The sequence below is a fragment of the Botryllus schlosseri genome, chromosome 6 (genome assembly GCF_051294905.1).
Source record: "Botryllus schlosseri isolate E-star chromosome 6, Bs_hap1, whole genome shotgun sequence".
Taxonomy (NCBI): domain Eukaryota; kingdom Metazoa; phylum Chordata; class Ascidiacea; order Stolidobranchia; family Styelidae; genus Botryllus; species Botryllus schlosseri.
The window spans coordinates 17,988,149-18,007,888 of record NC_137241.1 but is presented as its reverse complement, the minus strand read 5'-3'; the positions used below and the strand labels follow the sequence as shown (position 1 = coordinate 18,007,888).

General features: G+C 40.5%; 1 protein-coding gene across 1 annotated transcript; it reads left to right on the top strand.

Moving 5' to 3' along the window:
* Positions 1-7,998: 7,998 nt before the first annotated feature.
* Positions 7,999-18,430, top strand: LOC145441301 (uncharacterized). The gene is made up of 5 exons (XM_080319125.1): positions 7,999-8,074; positions 11,967-12,270; positions 13,251-13,390; positions 14,026-14,203; positions 17,318-18,430. The coding sequence occupies exons 1-5, from the start codon at positions 8,011-8,013 to the stop codon at positions 18,399-18,401; spliced, it is 1,770 nt and encodes a 589-aa protein (XP_080175251.1). The 5' UTR covers positions 7,999-8,010; the 3' UTR covers positions 18,402-18,430.
* Positions 18,431-19,740: the final 1,310 nt, after the last annotated feature.

Below are 19,740 nucleotides of genomic sequence, written 5' to 3'. Positions count from 1 at the left end.
CTTAACTCATAAACTGCATCCATGGCCAGTGACCACTAATACACCATGCCGAATCATATACGCACACGGGCCAGATTGACAAGACCAGGACCGAAACAGCACTTCGTCCACCCCCCTCCCCCACAAAAATAGGTCTTGGGCGCTCATGTAGGTTCTTCTGGGGCCCCCAATTTTTCTCAACCGGTAGCTGGCGTTATGCAAAAGAATAATTGAATTGATTACTTTTGAGCAGGGGTGGGCAATTTAATTTTCCAGGCGGGCCAAATGAGAAGCAAAAAATTCTTGGCGGGCCGAGCCAACAGTTTACACTATATTCCGCGACGTATTTTATTTCTAAATAGACAACAGGAAGTTACATTGCTAACAAAAGCTGCTAAGTGGATGTGTTAAAATTAGGTTATGAGAAAGTGAGGTTTACTTTACAAAACAAAACTATTTATTCATTCAGTGTTGTTATTCAAAACAATGCGAAACATGAAACATTCTTAACTCATTTAAATCACATTAACCCCAGACCCTTTTTTTTCTATGGAAACGTCAAAATGAATATGGGATATTACTAGGGTTACCATATTTTGGAATCGGGAAAGAAAGACACTTTTTCAAAATTTTCAAACTGAGAATACCGGAGAAAAATCTTGAAAAATGGTAAATTTTTCCCTCTTCGCGGTCGGTTGACTAAAAAAAGGTCGACTTTCCGGCTCAAATACAGAAAGACAATTTTTCTTTAGCACTATGAGTTGGTTGACTAAAAAAGGTCGTCGCTTTCGTTCGAACCACGAATTTCCTATTTATGCCCATTCTCACTACAGTCTGTCCACTATATTAGCTCTAAAACGTGTAAAGGAGGACGAGTTACCAAAAAGGAGGACATTTAGACGTCCTCGGAGGACATTTTCAAAAACCAGAAAAAGGAGGGAAAATCCTCCTAAAGGAGGACGTTTGGTAACCGTAGATATTACAGAGCTGGTCTTGGTCCAGATCGGAGAGTTGTGTAGCGTTATTGCATTTAGCCTTGTTGTTTTGTGAGCTTCGCTGGCAGATTCCTGGAAATCCGCACTTTCTCGGCCTCAGCCAGCCAACGAGTGTCTGTATTTCACTTCGTTGTTCTCATAATGTCGATTCAAAAGATATCTCTAATCTCTAAGCGCGGCGACCTGCTCACGACAAACTAGAATGACGGGTTTCCCTCTGACTCAAGTAAACAAATATTTAGTGTTCCTACTATATTCTTTAAATGTCTGCCTTCTTCCTCCACCTCTGCTCATCCTTTTTATGGGTGAGCGCTACTCACGTTGGATGATTGACATGTTTTACGGATTATGGACTGGGAACGTATGACATGGCAATTTAACTAGAGCTCAAACCGAGTAATTCGCAATGTAACAATGGCAACAAACAAGTTTTGAACTATGTGGAAACCGTTACTTTTGACTTTAATTGTTACGGCATACTTTGCTATATTTGCATTATTTTGAATCCATACTATACGACACGTAGGCTTCGTAATCATGATACACAGATGAACAAGCACGCTTAAACGCATTTCTGGTTCAGTTGAAATAACCTGTGGATTTAGTTCACAGTTCACACTCATTCGTATTTAAAATTATGTTTTAAGTTCTAAATTTCAGGCTACTCTTCGCGGGCAAGTCAGAATCGCGTCGCGAGCCGCATTTGGTATGCGGTTTGCCCAGGTCTGCTTTTGAGTATACTCGTATAGTATCAATACTTCGATTTAAATCCATGTTTGTTAGATTCAAAAGGCATATGTCATGATCTTATAAGGAAATGTCCTATGTATCCATAACTCTGTGCCTTTCCATGGACTTTGCACAGATGCTTGACAGACATACCATAAAAGCACTGGCTAACACCTACAGGTATTCACCGCATAGTTACTTCTAATTCATAGACAGCTTCTGATCGACGCAAGGTCTGGTATCAGTCACAATCTAGCATCGGTGTATAGATGGTACGACGCAACCATGACACTTAAAATCGTAATACAATTAGGATTATTGCCGCTGTTGAAACTTGAAATTGTCTGCACAAATTAAACTCATTCCTAATTCACGAAACTTCATCTCTCTCGGATGAATTCGCGCCCACTTCAGATGCTTCACGCCCCCAATTTGAAAGCCACTGACTTACCTCAGCATTTCCCCTGCGGGTAGCATTTGTTCTATTGGTATCAGATTGAAATGACATGACTATCTGGTGCCAGGTGGAAGCGCCTATGGATAATTGGACATGGACAAGGATAGTGTTTCCGGTCAATATTTTCCCGCCACTTCGCGGAGTCGCATGTTAGTCGAAACATCATATGCGTTGGTGTGTCGTGGAACGGAAGTGGCCGGTGCCGAAATGCTTATTCTTGTGAATTTTTCTTTGAGGGACCCATATTAAAATCAAGACATCTAGCACGGGGATATCTAGATTAGATGTCCCTGATCTAGCAAAATTAAATCACGCGAAGGAAATTTGAAAGTTTAATAAATCTCTCAAGAAATCCTCTAATTTTAGTACATTTACGTCATAAATTGGGGCTCCTTTAGAGCTCAGATCCGACCAATTGGGGGTTTTGGGTGCGGCAGTTACGGTCATCTCAACAGTGATACCCAGTGATTATGATGTGCGGCCCGAAAGAATTCACTTGGCATATCTCGCCATCACCGCTACGAATACTGAATTAAATGCTACAATTATAATACATTAAATGCCCATGCATCTGCTATACATAGAAAGTCAGGGATATACAGGAGTTCTATATATCCTTGTATAGGAAGCCTATGTGAGAATCGTGATTTCCCTAGTTATGTAGACTCGACATTTTGTTAAAGAGATTGCACTTCTCAGGATTACGTCATTCATAATAGCGTCGATTTAATTCCAAAGTCGAGTCTATACGGCTGCCTGCAACCGCGTGAAATTTAGCATCGTGACTCAGCCATCGACTCCCAAAAATATACTTTAGTTACTATAGTTCTATCCAACACCAGTTGATTTAAATATATAATTACCCCCCATTTCTGGCCGCACAGCTCATGTAGTATTTGTGATATGCGTCACTCAACTTGTTTATAAATATATATAATAATAAATTATAAAACTCTCCATTGACACGCGGACTCATGTGCTATTCAAAATTGCGCCTCGGAGTTAAAATTGCCGCTTGCAGTGCATTCATTTCACACGCATGTGTAGCGTCATCAGTCCACGTCGCTTCCTTTATGCGGCCCAAAGAATGGGCTGTGTATATACTGTATGTATCCGTATGTAATACATACCCCGCTTCATATTCGATGATACGGTAATCTGCATCGTCCGCATTTAAATCAACCTGTAGGTGTGAAATTGATGCAACTTGGTTGTGTACATATGAATAATACTATCCGGAATATTTAGAAGATAAACTCTAAACGGTTATATAAAAATATTTTATAATTTTGATGTTGCGAATCTGGAATTCGAAAATCCGAGGAGAATTGTAATTGTAGAAATTTGCAAATTTCTCTCGTTTCTAGTTCTCAATCGAGGGCCTCCGTAATACGGCCGTAAACCAAACTTTACGCTGATTGGTCGAGAGACAATGGCCATGGATACGGCGCAACAACGGAGGACGCTGCATTTACCTAAGCCTGGTTGACACTACATTATATTCCTATAGCCATGTAGACTGTATAAAAACGACAAGATTACAGTTAAATGTTTATTTGTTCATCAATAACAGAATTATTAAGGAAGGAAATGAAACATTTAGTAACATATACTAAAATATAATGCCGAAATACTGATGCGTTTATAAATGCAGTGCCACCAATGGCGATGAACTGGGGAAGAACAGATCTTTCCATTCATTTCCTTCCAACGCAAAGGACAGGAACGCTTGGGAATGCATGGTAAGAAGGCAGGACTTCCAGTCCACTTCCACAAGCATATCATTTGCTCTTCATCGCCGACCTCACTGCAGTTGCGACTTAAAAAGCCCAGAAATCACAGTGAGCCGAGCTACAATTCGGCAGCAAAAGACCCGATCAATCGCGAGCGAGTGCAGGAGAGAGTGAAAAGAATGTCAAAGACAAGAACAAATGCATTGATCAGTTCAAATACTGTCATGTCGTGGGCGGTGGGGCACAAAGCCTTACAGGCAAAAATCACCACTGTTGTGTACAATGATAATAATAATATTAATTTGCTCCAACCACTTTTGCAAGGAAGATTTTGCTGTTAGTGCATTATAGATACACCAATACAGTTCAGAAAATCACGCCTAAAGAGGTGCGATTCCCAGTCACAATCTCCGTGGTGAAGCAGAAGATACGCGCATTGCAAGAAGGCTGACCCTGAACTCCATGCCGTGTCAACACTCTTCCTCCAATGTTGTGGATGCTGCACATACAAATCCTACATTGTCATCTGGTGATCCTGATCTAGAATCCCCATCGTGTAGCCTTGAAATTGAATCTTCAACGCCATCGCATGAATCAAGGGTTAGAAGCCAACAAAGTTCGTCATATGCAGATTAGCTACTTTGCCCACAGGACATCAGAACAGAGAGAATGTGCAGAATGGGGTATAAATACATAGGGTTCTTTGACTCACAAGTAGCAATTTTGGTGGGGTTTTGGACTGTTTTGAGGGCAACAAGTTAGCAGGTACTCCATATCCACCATCTCTTTTCAAATCACTTCAAGGACAGTGCAGTATGAACAGGGATTCAATATTGTGGGGGTTATCGCACGAAGAAAGTGCTATACAAGATTACTAAGCATCACTCATGTGAGTGTAGCAGAGATTGGTCTTGTTTTTTTTTTTCATGCGGATATCTGGGTAGGCCTACTTCACCTGATAGAGTGATTCTAGCTGAGCAGACCTCATCTGCAGTTGGTGTGCCTGAGGTAAGGTGCCCCTGGAAATATCGTAATATTATAGTCGATGAGTTCATTAAATTCGAACTGGGGCAGAAATCACAGAAAAATAGTTTTTATTTGACTGCTGCTGGATAATTACAAGTCAATCACTATTATTGACATCAAATTCAGGTCAAAATCTATGCCACAAATAGTCATGACTTCTTACTCTGCATTCCCAATCCTTCCTGTCCTTTGCGTTGGAAGGAAATGAATGGAAAGATCTGTTCTTCCCCAGGTCGTTGCCATTGATGGCACTGTATTTAGAAACAGTTAAACACAGGAGTATTTCGGTATTTTATTTTAGTATATGTTACTAAATATTTTGTTTAGTTTCCTAATAATACTGTTATTGATAAACATTCAACCGTAATCCTGTCGTTTTTATACAGTCTACATAGCCATAGGAATACATTGTAGTGTCAACTAGGCTTACGTAAATGCAGCGTCCTCCGTTGTTGCGCCGTATCCATGGCCATTGTCTCTCGACCAATCAGCGTAAAGTTTGGTTTACGGCCGTATTGAATTTGCTTCACAGACGCTGTACCGCAGAGCTGCGAGATAAGGTGACACATTTCATGGCATGGGATTGCATGCGAAGGTGTAACGCAGAAGGGGTCATTTTGAAACCTCAAATCCAATATCGAAACAGGTCCGTGTTATAATATCGGTGTTAAATTCTATACAAGCGTCATAATTACAAAGAGCGTAGAACGATCTGGGCCAATTACATTACATCATAGCGCTCGGATACTATATATTACAGGTCATAACAGCTGCATATATATATAGTTAATAGGTCAGGGTATTCTAGAACGGAATTCGCGGTGTTTTTAATCATTTAGCAAATTGGTAACTATGATCCCAGTGCCGGAAGCGTTAGCTAAATCGTACGCAAAGACAAATTAATGTGTGATTATTGTAAATCCATATCTACCGCGGAGAGACAAACTAGTGAGCTGAGAAGTCTTCGAATCCGAGAAATTGCGAAAGCCTTCATGGAACAGTAGGATATCTATCGCGGTAAATGGTCGTTTTTTCCATGCTGTCTGAATTACTTTATCATTCATGATCTTCCTGTCCCTGTCGATTTCATTTTTCCAAAACAAACAGCATGCTGAGAGAAAATGTAACATATGAGTTGACAATTTTCTGGTTGTTGAAAAGAAAAAAGATCTTATCACGATTAACTTGCCTTTAACCTCCATACGAAATGAGAAATGTTAGACAAGCTATTGTCCATTGAACTGCCAACACTGCCCAGATTTGATTACAGAGCCTCGTCAGTTTTTAATGTTGTCCCAGCGTGGTTTTTTTCGGAGCAACCTTTTTCTTAATCGCAACTAACAATATCATCATGTACATATCGGTCGTTGCGACATAGTGTCCTACAATGGTGTGGGCACAACCAGATCGCATGGCTCTCTGCGCTAGGGTCACGTCATTCTCTCTAGTTGGCCAAACGCAATTTACGGCAATATCTGGACTGACTTGCCGAGCGCGAAAATTGATAAATCCGGTGTCAATCAAAAGCTATTATGGTACTGATTACGAATATATAAATTATATTCTGCTCAATGCCCCTGAACCCCTAAAAGCGATCTTCAAATCTGGCACTGTGGCGGAGTTTGGCATGGTGACGCAATAATCTCGTCGGACATAACGGTGTGGCACCTCAGGAGTAAGTGAGCAACAGCGATAGTGACAGTGCTCAATCAGCGGCGCAGTAATGGGCAATGCGTGCAGGACACTACGGGTATTGTTGTTGCTGTTTATTAAACTAAAACTAGGTGCTTATTACCTGTTGGTCTTTTGCATCACGATCAAAATTTACGTACAAAGAAATGAACCAGTTAAGGACGCTGTGGTGGCGATATTGAAGTTTTGTACCTCCAGAAGCCTTCCAAATGTTTAGTTTCTGTTTTATGATGGAGTTGTGACTATGGCATCATAATGATATGCTGATTCACCACCGAATCCGTATGCATGACTGTGGCGGTTTGTTTCACAGATATAGATCGCGCAACAATTCAGTTTTGTTGATTTTAACCTGGGCCGCGAGCATTGATGTTTATCTTTTAGAGATATTTTGATATCGCGTTAATATATGATGGCATCTAAAATTGATGTATCATGTTTCAAGCCTCACCAATCAAATGTCATGCCTCGGGGTTTGATCCTTTCCGTCTAGTACTGATACATAATAATGAATGGGCATCGATCATATACTTAAACTGTCTCCTCAGAACTTCAGGACGATTCTTGCAATAAACCTGTAGATGGAGGAGATGCTAATAATCTATTTGATCGATGACCCAGTCAGAGATCTGTCTAAGAAATCATGGTCTCCTCCGTTGACCCAGTTCAGATTGGAAAGAAATTCAGTTGCATAAATGGATATACGACGAGTAATCAACACGACGATGCAGAGAGGTTATGCTACAGTGAGCTAGCTAATAACAATATTTCTGGGGTATTGCAGAGCAGTTTGATGTTAGGGTCACGGGGTGTACGTCTACCAATATACGCGGAACGCGCTGTTGCGTGCTGTAGAAATTTCAGATTTGGGAGCGTTGTGACGTCATCAGAAGTCTGCCCGTGAATTCAACAAGGATCAGAATTGTGTTACGTATTCATTATCGAACGTCTTTTCGCTGACGTACGGATAATTACTATGCTTTCGTAGATTTTAGATCAATATTCTTGTCCGGAATCCATTATATTCAGCAAATCCACTACTTTTCAATGAATCGCGTGACTTGCATGCGATTCACATTAGACATAGTCATCCCTCCAGTTGTTAAGTTAAGTTAATCAAGCACTGCGAATATTCATTAGATCATTTGTGGTGTAGGGTGTGCGATGCTCAGTATATTTTTGATGTTTTGTTTTCGAGTGGTTAGTTAGGAGGGACTCCTGCGAGGGATATCTGGGAGTTCTAGATATCCCTGTTCCTGGTCCAGGAGAGTAAAGTGATAAGGCGCAATGACACGCAAATGAGTTATACCCACTTGGATTGCGATTGTTATGTGTCCCCGAAAAATTACAACAATTGTAATCGAGAAACGTTCCTTTCAGAGAATTAGGAACGTATAGGATGAAATATCGTATCTGGATAATAACGATAGCACTTCTATTAGTTGCATGCAAGCAGTCACAAGGTAAGCAGTAATCACGTGTCTGTTTTTCGGTTCTATAGATATACTGGAGTATGATTTTGGATTCTCATCGAAGATCAATCCGGCGTTTTATGCGGAAACAGTACTGCATCCGGACTTATTTCTCCCTTTCAGGTCCAGATCAGGGGCATGAGAATATTCTGAATGTCCGATTTATGGAAGTGACTATCTTCCAGAGGTGGTCAAAGTAGTCAAGAAAGCTACTCAAGTAGAAGTAGAAGTAGCGAAGAAAAAATCTACTCAAGTACGAGTAGAAGTACTTCTTCAATAAGCCACTTAAAACTACTTGAAGTAGAAGTAGAATTGACCGACTTTAAATCTACTCAAGTAAGTAGTTTTGAAAACAGACTTAATTCGTTTGCATGGACTGCCAAAAGCTGCGAATTGAGCTATGCGGAAGGTGCAGAGAGCTTGATTCGTATTGATGCATCCCAGAAGGTAATTTTCGACAGAATAGGCATTCTATAGCATCATGGGATGTAAATTATATTATTGATATGAAAATGCGATACTAACCCTTTGTTTACTAGAAGAGCCCGTTTTAGAGAATATCATGGCATGGCGCCCTACCCCATATGATAAGGCCCCAAGTTTAGGCGAAGAGCAATACGTAGAAAATGTATAGGATACGGTATCATCACTTTGCGCGATTAGTATACGTTAATAACGAATATTGTGGATCGTAAAAGTTATATTTAGTGTACCGTTAGCTTTACTTTCGGAAAATAGAATCATTACTACTCTTTATTTTATGCCTTTATTCTTTTATGTATGTTCTGCAGACAAATGAACTGAAATAGATTAGAACTCAAACTATGGTACTCGCAATTGAAAGTGAAATACAAATACCACTTCTAAAAAGCGGAAAATACATTTCATGTCATTCGTCCATAAAGCTTCAAAGGTGATCTACTAAAACAGGTGTAACGATAAAAAAAGCTGGACTTTCCAGATTAGCAGGACACGTCATGGGCTGCTAGATTACGAAATGATAGGTAATTGCTAGATTGCGAAACGGTAGTTTCAAACGTTGTGGTGGGCCATTTACTGTGATGAAATATTTGATATGGGCGACAATGCAGTGTGAGCGGAACCACGCAATCCGGTACCTAAATCATATTCACTGATACTTTGTTGAAAACATATTTGTCACTCCACATTCTGGGCTTTACTTCATTTTTATGAATAATAAATGTTTGTACTCCATGAAAACAGTCCCGAGATTCCTCAGGCTATCTTTCGTATTTGGGGATTAAACTACTTCTACTTGACAAACTGAAAATAGCGAAAAGTAAGTAAGTAGATCAAAAATATTACGAAGTAGAAGTAGAAGTAGAGAAAATCAGATCTACTTGAGTAAGTACCAGAAGTAGAGGAAAACTACTTGAGTACTTTCAAAAAGTAGAAGTACTTCGTTACTGACCACCTCTGCTATCTTCTTTCTGATTCTGAAATTTTCGAGTTAACTTGATCCAATCGTGGTTAAACAAGTCATCACACATTCGCGGTATGTGTAGCAAATTTCAATATATTGCCAATACCTAACCAAGGAATCATCATGAACACAGAAGTGACGGGTCAGGATTATAATTTCATCGAGCCGCATTGGATCCAGATCTGAAAAGTCTTTGATTTATACATCAATACAGTTTTTACTTCAATATATGCGCGCAAGTTTGGTAAGATTATAATGTGAAATACAATGGCCGTTTTAGGAGCAAATTCGTGACATTTGGCTAAAACCGGTTATGCTGGTCCTTCGAAACTAAATGTGGCCCTAAACGATAAGTTGGATTTTGATGCAGAAGCATATAAAAAGTCAATTTTATCCACGCCATTCTGCTTGGCGTTGATGGAGCGAAAATTTTTCGCCTGGGGCGTTCAGTCAGTGGTGAATCTGAATATGGTCGATTCTCAATACCTACCAGGATTGCGTTGCGTTGACGTTTAACGATTGGTCATTTTCATTCGGTTAGACACTGATATTGCGTGTCTATCTGCGTGTCTATCTGTGATGCGTGCCTATCTGTTCATGACATCGCATTGTGTCTTATCGCATTGTACATTGTGTGTGACTGTTCAGATGAAAAATATAACCCAACAATGTTATGTTATGTTATTGTAACAGTGTAAACGTAAAGGATTGGATTTGGAATTAAGCGTTATTTTCCGACTCAGCGCTATAGATGTAACATTCATTCGCCATTCATTTATCGCAGTGGTTCTTAACCTTTTTTCCTCCAGCACCCCTTTTCAAAAATTACCGTGATCTAGCGCCCCATAACCCTATATTTTAGGGACTGAAATACCCCATATTTTAGGAACTGAAATAAAACAATATGTAAGAAGCAGTGCCGTAACAGCACTTGTTGAGCCCACTAATCATCGGTAATGAGATAGGTGTCATTTGAATCTTTCTCTAGCTCAAATGAAGGGGGGTAATTGACGTAATCAGTCGGAAAAATAGTCTCTAAATGATAACTTTCAGCATAAAACTAATTATTGCTTTATCAGTGCATTACAACTCATATGTTAGTGCTAGATGGGAGATGATATGAACTAATCTAAGCCCATATTCACCTCCTGCAGCGCGAGATATTACCCACAAACGTACTATTTTTCAAGGCATATCTAGGAAAGCGCAATACCTCAACAATAGAGCCAATTCGGCAGGAGTAATGCTAATTTCAGACTCAGCGCCCCTGAATTACCCCTGAATCAATCTCACATTTCATGATTTTTGAAAAAAAAAATTTTGTTGCCCTGTGTAATAATCCTCTACATTTATGAAAAAATATGCAGCAAAAGTTGTCGGCGCCGACGAAAAATTTTGAGATCAGTTTATTTGTACTGAAAACTTATTTATAATATGTCCTACTACTACATTATCTACTGCGAAGTCATTTTTCTTCAGCGCCCCCATACTGCCCCCTGAGCCTAGCGTCCTCCATATCGCCCTCTGAGCGTTTCCGCCCCCTTCAAAATCCAAATAGCTCCTTGGTGGGGGGGGGCTGGAAGCAAGGTTAAGAACCACTGATTTATCGTTTAAATTGTATTATCATTTCAAAATGCCGCAATTGGGACGGTGCAACGAAAAGGACAGTAAAATGATAAAGCGACCGAGTAAATTGCAGTATCGAAATGTGAATCGGACGTTTGTATTTTTGTCCTTGACGTATATGTGCGACGTATATACCGACTCATGTAGCCTATAAGCAACACATGATATATATACATACTCGCTATCCGTGCATTATATGCACTGTATATGCAGACCGTGCGTGCGTGCGTGATGTACATATGCTGCTGGATAAGGAAGGTGCAGAAACAGCCCTGTAAGGCTTTCTAAGTCTTGCCCCACACCTCTATATGCACTCCACGTATACGAATCAAACCAACGCCGCGCCGGCCTACTGTAAGGTTAAAACAATTCAGTTTAGTCCCGGATAACAAGCGTGCATAAATATGCGACAAAACACTTAAGCAAACGAACATATAAGAACACACGGACGTGGTTATGGAAATATATCGCAGACATCATGAGAAATAACGGCATTCATTATGGTGTATGAAATAACTGCTGCTATATACAATATAGTTGATACGAGAAATGTCATCCCTCTATTTTCCAATCTATACCAGATGTAATGTTATAATCCGCTAGCATGAGCTTCTCTGCGAATTATGCCAATCTGGCGTGAAATAATTTTTTCAAGTCAATATGAACAATTACTACAAATTGGTAGCCGCCCTTTTAAGACTGAAAATGACCTTACTATATGGAAATTCATAGAAACTAATTCAGTTTGAAAATGCCGCATCCATTGGCATTATTAACAGCATTCTTCTCGTTAGCTTTCATTCGCTTCTGCAGGCTGCCATAACGTCGAAAAAGAAATCACAGACGAGAAGGAAAAAGCAACGGACGAAGCGGACAACGATGAAAGCGTCAACTATGTGGTATCGGAAGATTATTTCGCAGACGCCAAGATCGCCAAAGTGAGAAAGAGACGCAGCGCGACTCATCAAGACTCAAAAATCGTCGCTTACTTTCCCGGCTGCATCAGCAGGGAGTTAGCAGTTTATAGTACTTATTCTAGTAGACAATGGGCTGGACCAGTAAGTTACGCTGTTTACCACAGCAGTTGGTTTGAAGGTGTGGACGAAAAGACTTGCAAGTGAGTATATAGTTATAGACTTGTCGTAAGATTTAGAAATCAGATGTATGTATTAATGGGTACAACACAGTGGAGCTTATCGCCGTTTAGGCCTTGTGCTCCACGACACGAAATTTCATAAAGTTCAGAAGTCTTTGCTTTTAGTATTCTTGGGAACGTCTTTCAATCTCTCTCGCAGTCATCCTTCATTCTCTCTCGCTCCCAAGCGTTCCCATCGAGGTCGTTGCTGCCGACTTGTAGCACGGCTCACTTTCAGTCTGGGCTTTTCAATGCACTGCAGTTGCAGTGAGGTCGGCGATGAGGAGCCCAGAGAAACCTCCGACACGTAGAAGTGGGTCAGAACCGTGATTCGAACCCGCGTCCATTGGTGTCGTGACTGCAGTGTTTAACCAACTGCGCCACTCGCTTCCCCTAGAAATCAGATGATCTCTACAGAGTGGATAATCACGGTGGACTAGGCTACTACTAAAACGATAACAGGGAAGAGGCTATCTATTTCCCCAGAAATAGTATGTAGTTGTACATTGTACATTAACTTTTCGCAATTATTGTTGACCAAATTCCGTTAAAAATAGAGCTTGGCACCTGCTTGTAGGTTCGAATGTGTAGGCTACGACCAGTTAACCAATGATATATGAGTGTTACTCAAATAACTCGGTTATAAGATGGAATTGTTGATATATCTATTTCAGGAAGCCAAACAATAATGAATATCAAGTATACTGAGATCATATATTTAAAATTAGGACTCGACCACGAAACTCCATTTGTAATATATGAATGAAATTATGACCTTGCATGCTCAATACATGTTTCCAGCAGCATGCCCTTAGCAGTTATCATGACATTGTCTTCTCGATTGTCATTATAAGCTCAGTAATACAGTCTGGACGAACAAAAATCCAATTATACTTGAATTCATATATCGCAATCAATTTATTTCGCACTAAAGCCAATCAGGTACCTGTAACTTTATTCAGAGGAGGAAATGACACGATTCGATGTTGGATCAAAAATCTACCCTTTTTCGTGAGTGGAGTGTCTCCAGTCCTCAAGGCAGCGCAGAAATGCGTCAGAGAATACGCCGATCTCGAAGACGGAAGAAGAAGCCCGACTCCAAGTTGGTACAGCAACAAAAAATATCTGAGTAATGTGAAGAGGTGGTCAGTGGCGAAGTACTCCAACACTTTTAAGTCAACTATATATAGTACATTGCTCTTCAACCTTTTTCGTCATGGTACACCCTTTAACATTTACTCGAAACTCGTACACCCCTGACCACATAAACTCACTGATTCCGTTTAGGAAGCCTAATCCATTGATGTTCAACCTCCTTGCTATTCTCGACCGTGCTGTGGACAGTCGTCATGGCCCATGTGGAGTCATACTCATGTTAAATTGGCTACTGGGAACTTCGCACCGCGGAGAGCCCTTGTGGTGTTCTGTGCCATCACTGATTTCTCGAGATAAACCTAAATTGTAGCAGCAGAACACACTACTGTGTCATGGCAACTGACTGATGCAGACCCAGCATGACGCAAAACAGATAGCTTCGAGAATTGTAGCTATATTTTCATCTTAAACGCTCAATTTGCGTTAGCCCCAAAGACATCTGTTGGAATTTTGAAAACTGACAGCAGTAAAATTTTCTGCAGAGTAGAAACTATTGAAGCTGACAGCACCAGCATTCTTTGGAGATAATTAACTTTACTGCCTTTCGTAGCCTACATTAACAATTGCACCTTTAATACCAAGGTTACCCACCCGGACTGTTCGTCAGGGAATCAGCAAGTTGCCCCGATGTTGACTCAGTCGCTTATAAACAGGATTTTATTGACACTCTCAACGGATCTGCCACCGACCTTGACCTCGATTCTACGATATCGGACTTCGACGACGTTATCACATTCGCCCAAGACGACATGATATGCTTGTAAGTGCGGACGTATGTTCATTGTTTACTGTTCATCGATCTGAGGCTGAGATCTAGTAATAGATATTAAATTTCTTTGGAATCTAGCGTCTAGCTCAGGGGTCGGGAATATTTTTTTATCCAATGAGCGATATTGACCCTATATTTTACATTTTAACTCCCAAAGAGCCATACATGCCAATCAACTACCACGTCATAATTGGAAAATCGTGACGTCATCATAGCGCAAATTCAGAATCACTACATGGGATTCGTCGTTTGCACCGTATTTTCTCTGTAAAAACTCGTACTAATCATGCTGGTTTCCTTATTCGAATAATGAGTATGCGAAACTTGAGTTACATAGATCTTTTGCAAGTTATATATTTTTAATTCCATTGCACTGAGAGGCATTATGATATTTTTCGAAGCTTGAGACAGTTAATATTTAGATTTCCAACAGACGTAGACACTAGTAAAAGTATGAATCTATACTATTACATGCTATTTACAGTTGATGCGTCTTTTGATGTCGCATGGCATTGCTGATGGCTTTGTAGTCTGGTTGATAACACATGGTCAACACATATTTTATAGGGATGGTGTGAACGTGAGGTTCACGTTCGCGTTCTGTGTGTGAACCTCAGAAAATTAGAGGTTCGCGTTCACAAACGAACCTTGGTAGGTTCTGCACTGTGAACCTTTTACATATATTACATTTATCGTCTCATTACAACATCTTTGGTTAGAATTTATTGCATTTCAACTGAGGGCCACTGTATGCATGGCGCTGGCAGCATAAAAAAAATCAACACTATGCGAGCATGCACCTGTGCATTGTACAATCTCAAAAATTTTACTTATTTTGTTAAAGAAGCTTGTTTGAAATATCCAGCTTTCCGTTTCTGAATATTTAGTGACTTTCTGCTGTGAGCTTGACTCGCAATCATTAAGAGCGAAATGCGCTACCTGTAGGTATAGTTAGCGAATGATGCTTATTCGACCAATCAATGAAATTGATATTGTTGTCTGATGGAACAAATTTAGCAAGCGCATGGGGTCAATCTCGATTTCGTATGTTAATTGTATCATACAACCCAAATCAGTGCAATTGGGGTGTTGGCTACTGCTGTATAACTTGTTAATGGGGTAACATCGGTAGCAAGTATATTGAAACCCATTCTACACTTTGCTCAATATCAACGTAGCAACACTGAGACTACGAATAGATTGTCCGAGCTGGCCTAGACCGTTAAGGCGTAGGCTTAAATTCCCTTGCAAGTCCTCGTCGAAATTGTTGGCAAAGCTACGGAAAATATTGATCTTATGGGATTAATATATCATTTGATTGCCCCAGTTGATACATTTGGCGACGTTTAAAAAGTCAGTAGGCCTACACTTCAGCATTGTGGTATTATTCGGCCCGAGTCGTCGCTAGGTATCGTGTACTACTGTACATTAATATATCGCTTCACTGAAATGTAGGGCTGGAATTAGCAAAATGACGTCACGTGACGTCATGAGGTTCACGTTCGTGTTCACACAGAACCTTTCAAAAAGATTCGCGTTCACACGAACCTGAACCTTTCAGAGGTTCACACCATCCCTAGCGCAGACAAAGTAAGAGTGGTTGGGGGTTCTGAGAGGCACTGATTCCGAATATGACCTTGGTTTTTTCAAATTGGCTCTATTTTTGTAGAAAATCCATGGGGATATTCTGACCAAAATCTCATATTTTTGCTGTATGGGCTAGATAAAAAAATCGGCTCAGTCGTACTATAAAGTTCAGAAATTCAATCTACTTGTTATTTTGGCACGCTGAAGACTGTTTTAAACCAAAATACATCAACATAATTATATTTTGGGGTATTAGATCTATCATAATTGGAGACTTTCACGGATGTCATGTACATAAATAAACTTCAATCATGTACATAAGTATTTACCTAAATACTCTAATAAGGATGCATTAATTGAATCAGTTTTATGTCAACCACCTATTTTAAATTATAATAATCGGTTGGAATATATTATTAATAACTTATCTTAAAGCAAAATTGGTTGTTGTACTATTTTCGGTTGTAAGCAATTTAGTGCTGTTTTTCGAATGATGTTCGTCTCATCTGCAGCGATATCTTTCTTTTGTTGTTTTGGTGTATTGGTGAAACCTTTCCCCATTCTATTCCCTCTAATCAACAATATTATCAGAAAATATATCAAGTTGACTGAACAGGAAATTAGATTTAATGCTCATGTTTGCTCCAAGGTTTCCATATGCAGATGCCAATTCTCGGACCAACTGTTTGTAGTTGGGTGCATTGTGATCTTCCAATAAATTTTATTTACTACATCCTAAAAGGGATTCCAGCCAATGAGCACCTTTCTCAGTGTGAAATTGTAATCCTTAGATGTCAGCCCGTATTCGAATCTGAGATCTATCAAAGATACCAGATTTATTCTTCTCGTTTGATTAGGATACTAGGTATACCCACTTTTTTGGCTTCACGGAAAATTATCCATTTACAAGTGAAGAGCTTCTTGGAGGTACAGAACTTCAATATACAATTGAATAGTATATTCATATTGAAATAAACCCGAATATTTTCGGCTACCACTCGTCAGGGGTAATCGTCAGCAACTAGTAGAGAATTGGAAAGAACATTGTATATGCAACCAAATCCTCCTCAACTAAGGCCTACTTGGAAATACATTGAATTCCCATATTATTGGTGCTGCGGCCCGTGGCGCCATCAAAAAGTAGGGAATTGGCCCGCGAGCACATTTCAGTTTGGGACCTCTGAGTGTGCCGTTAACTCTCGATAAGGGGCACACGAAAAGTCTTCGAGTTAATAAATTCTTTACTGCAATGAATGTAGTTGTGAAAGCAATACTCAAGTTCAGTACCGCCAACCATATTTTCAAATATTGACTATAGTATCACAACATAAGGACGTCACCGCCAACCCTAATGACATTAACCCTTGACCGTGATTGTGAACATGAACATAGAGACTGCCCTTTCTGCGAGTATGGCTGACCTGGCCTTATTGTGAATATAATAGCACCAACCCTGTAGGATAGTGCTATTAGATTGGCTCACGTCGTCATTTTCATGGTGGTGTACTGAAATTTCAGAAATTGTGATTGCTCGGAACTAGATTCCGACGACGACGAAAATTCCTACGATTTCGACGATGGAACGAACTGTGGCGAGTGCTGGTCTACGCGGCTAGCAACGGGGACACGTCGCACATCTAGACTCCGCCGGCCTGTAAGAACCGCCGCCAAGAGGCGGTCGGGATTAAAGAAGAAACAAAAAAATAAAAAGACAACGAACCCGTCTAAAAGCCCGGGCGCCAAGAAAGATGGACAGAAGGACCAAACCAACAGTGTTCAACAAGAAACAAGTAAAGGAACGGATATTGTCGCGCCGGTTTTTGTTGCTCCGAGCCAGGAGGGTACTGATACTGCGATGCAGTCAAATCAAGAACAGAAGTTGACTCCGGTGTTTGTTTCCCCAGTCAGCGTCGCTGATTCAAACTCAGACCCATCAAACACTAAAGATTCAAAAACATCTTCCACCGAGCAAAGCAAAGGTTCCAAAACACAAGGAAGTGAATCTAAACAACAGGGAAGTGATTCTAAAACAGTACAGCCGGTGGAACAGTCTCGAAAACAGGACACCGACGGTGGATCTACTACACAAGACAGCAAATCTAGGATGGGACCTTCCGGACGACAAACTGGCGATCGACAAGGCGAGCCGAATCAAGAACAAGAAATACAGCAGTCGAGTCAACGAAGCGCGAAATTCGTTTCACCAGTCTCATCTGGCACTGGAGGTCAGACTACTTCATCACAGCAGCCAAGCCAAAACACGCAACAGCAACCAAACCAACGGCAAACGTCTAACCAAGACCGCCAACAACAAAGACCCAGCACATCTCCCAGTCAGCAACAGCAGCGGCGGCCCGAGATGCAGCAGACTACAAACACTAATCGAGGGAGAGCCAATCAGCGAGACAATAATGGCAGGACGACAACCCGTGGGCGACAGGGTCCCTCTGGTCAGCGAAATGGAGCGCAGTCGATGTCACGCCCGTCCAGACAAAACGGTGATCAATCTCAGCGGTCGCGGCCGAGCACATCAAACCGGGGAATGTCAGGGACGCGAAATCTTAATAGGCAACAAGGGCCTGCAATTGCTGGAAGAAAGTAGGCTAATGTAATTCGCCTTCAATAGGCTCGGATTATTGGACCTGAAATTAAATATTTTATTACATTATGTGTCCACCTTCGTCAAGCATGATCCGGTTACGATATTTTAAATGCCGATCAAAGAGATTAATGGTCCAGAAATTCTATTCGTATCTTTTTCGTTATTTATTTGAACCTTCCTGCTGTTCTTGTTGTTTGTTGTATTCATGATGTTTCGACGGCATTGGTTATTTTACACCTCGCCGATATTCTGTGTTATGATTCCGTATATGCTGACTTGTAGCACGGCTCACTTCTAGGCTTTTAAAGACACCGCTTTCGCGGATCAAATGACGAGGAGGAGGCTAGATAAACCCCCAACACTTCGATATTTGCGCCCTGATTCATCCCTAATTGAATTTGGGAATCGGTAAACGATTAGTATGTTGATGTGACTCTGTAGCATGTATAGACCAAGGATGTGTTGTAGTCATAATGCTGCGTATCGCGCACAAAGAGAGGTAAAAAGAATTTGGCCTATGTGACGATAGTGCATGTGCAGTATGTGCACTAGGGCTGGGCACAATGATTCGAGTACTAGAATCTGAATCAAGTATTAATTTTAATGATTCGAGTCGAGTAGTAAAAGACGATTTTTTTCGAGTACTGAAATTATACGTTTCTCGCAAGTGAAAGTTAATTTACTAACGAGAATTATAGTTTTGATACTATTTCCAGTTTCCACTGAGGAAGCCTTGAAACCTTGATTGGCCGTGTCGCAGCATACGAGACATATGTAGTACAAAGCTACGAACGTAACTTGAAACAACACATTTCCTAAATCATGATCATCCCACAACATTGTCAAGAAGCGCAATTAAATCGGTATGGTCAAAAATACCAAAGTATCTTTAATGTGACGGATAACAGGCATTTTGTTCTTTGTGGTGGCATGAAAGGTACATATTTGAACTTTGACATCGTAGTACATTATGTTGTGACGTCATAATGAGTGATACTCGAATACTCGACTCGAAGCATAGGTAGCCTAGGCCTACTCGATTTTGCCCAGCCCTAAAGTGCACCACCTCATCTGTCACGGTTCATTCAATTCAGTTTATTCTTAACAATTTCATCATTTCAAAACACCACAAGACTGCGATAGGCGTTCTATAGTCCAAACAATGTAACAGTAATAGCTTCATAGATGTATATATTTCATTTTTCAATTGAAAATCATACCAACGATATTAATAATCTGACGAACATGCGCATTTCCGCAATAGGCTAATTGCAGGACTTCGATCACGTGATTCGTAGCGCATAGCAATCAGAAATTGGTTAGCACGCTACTTGCTCAT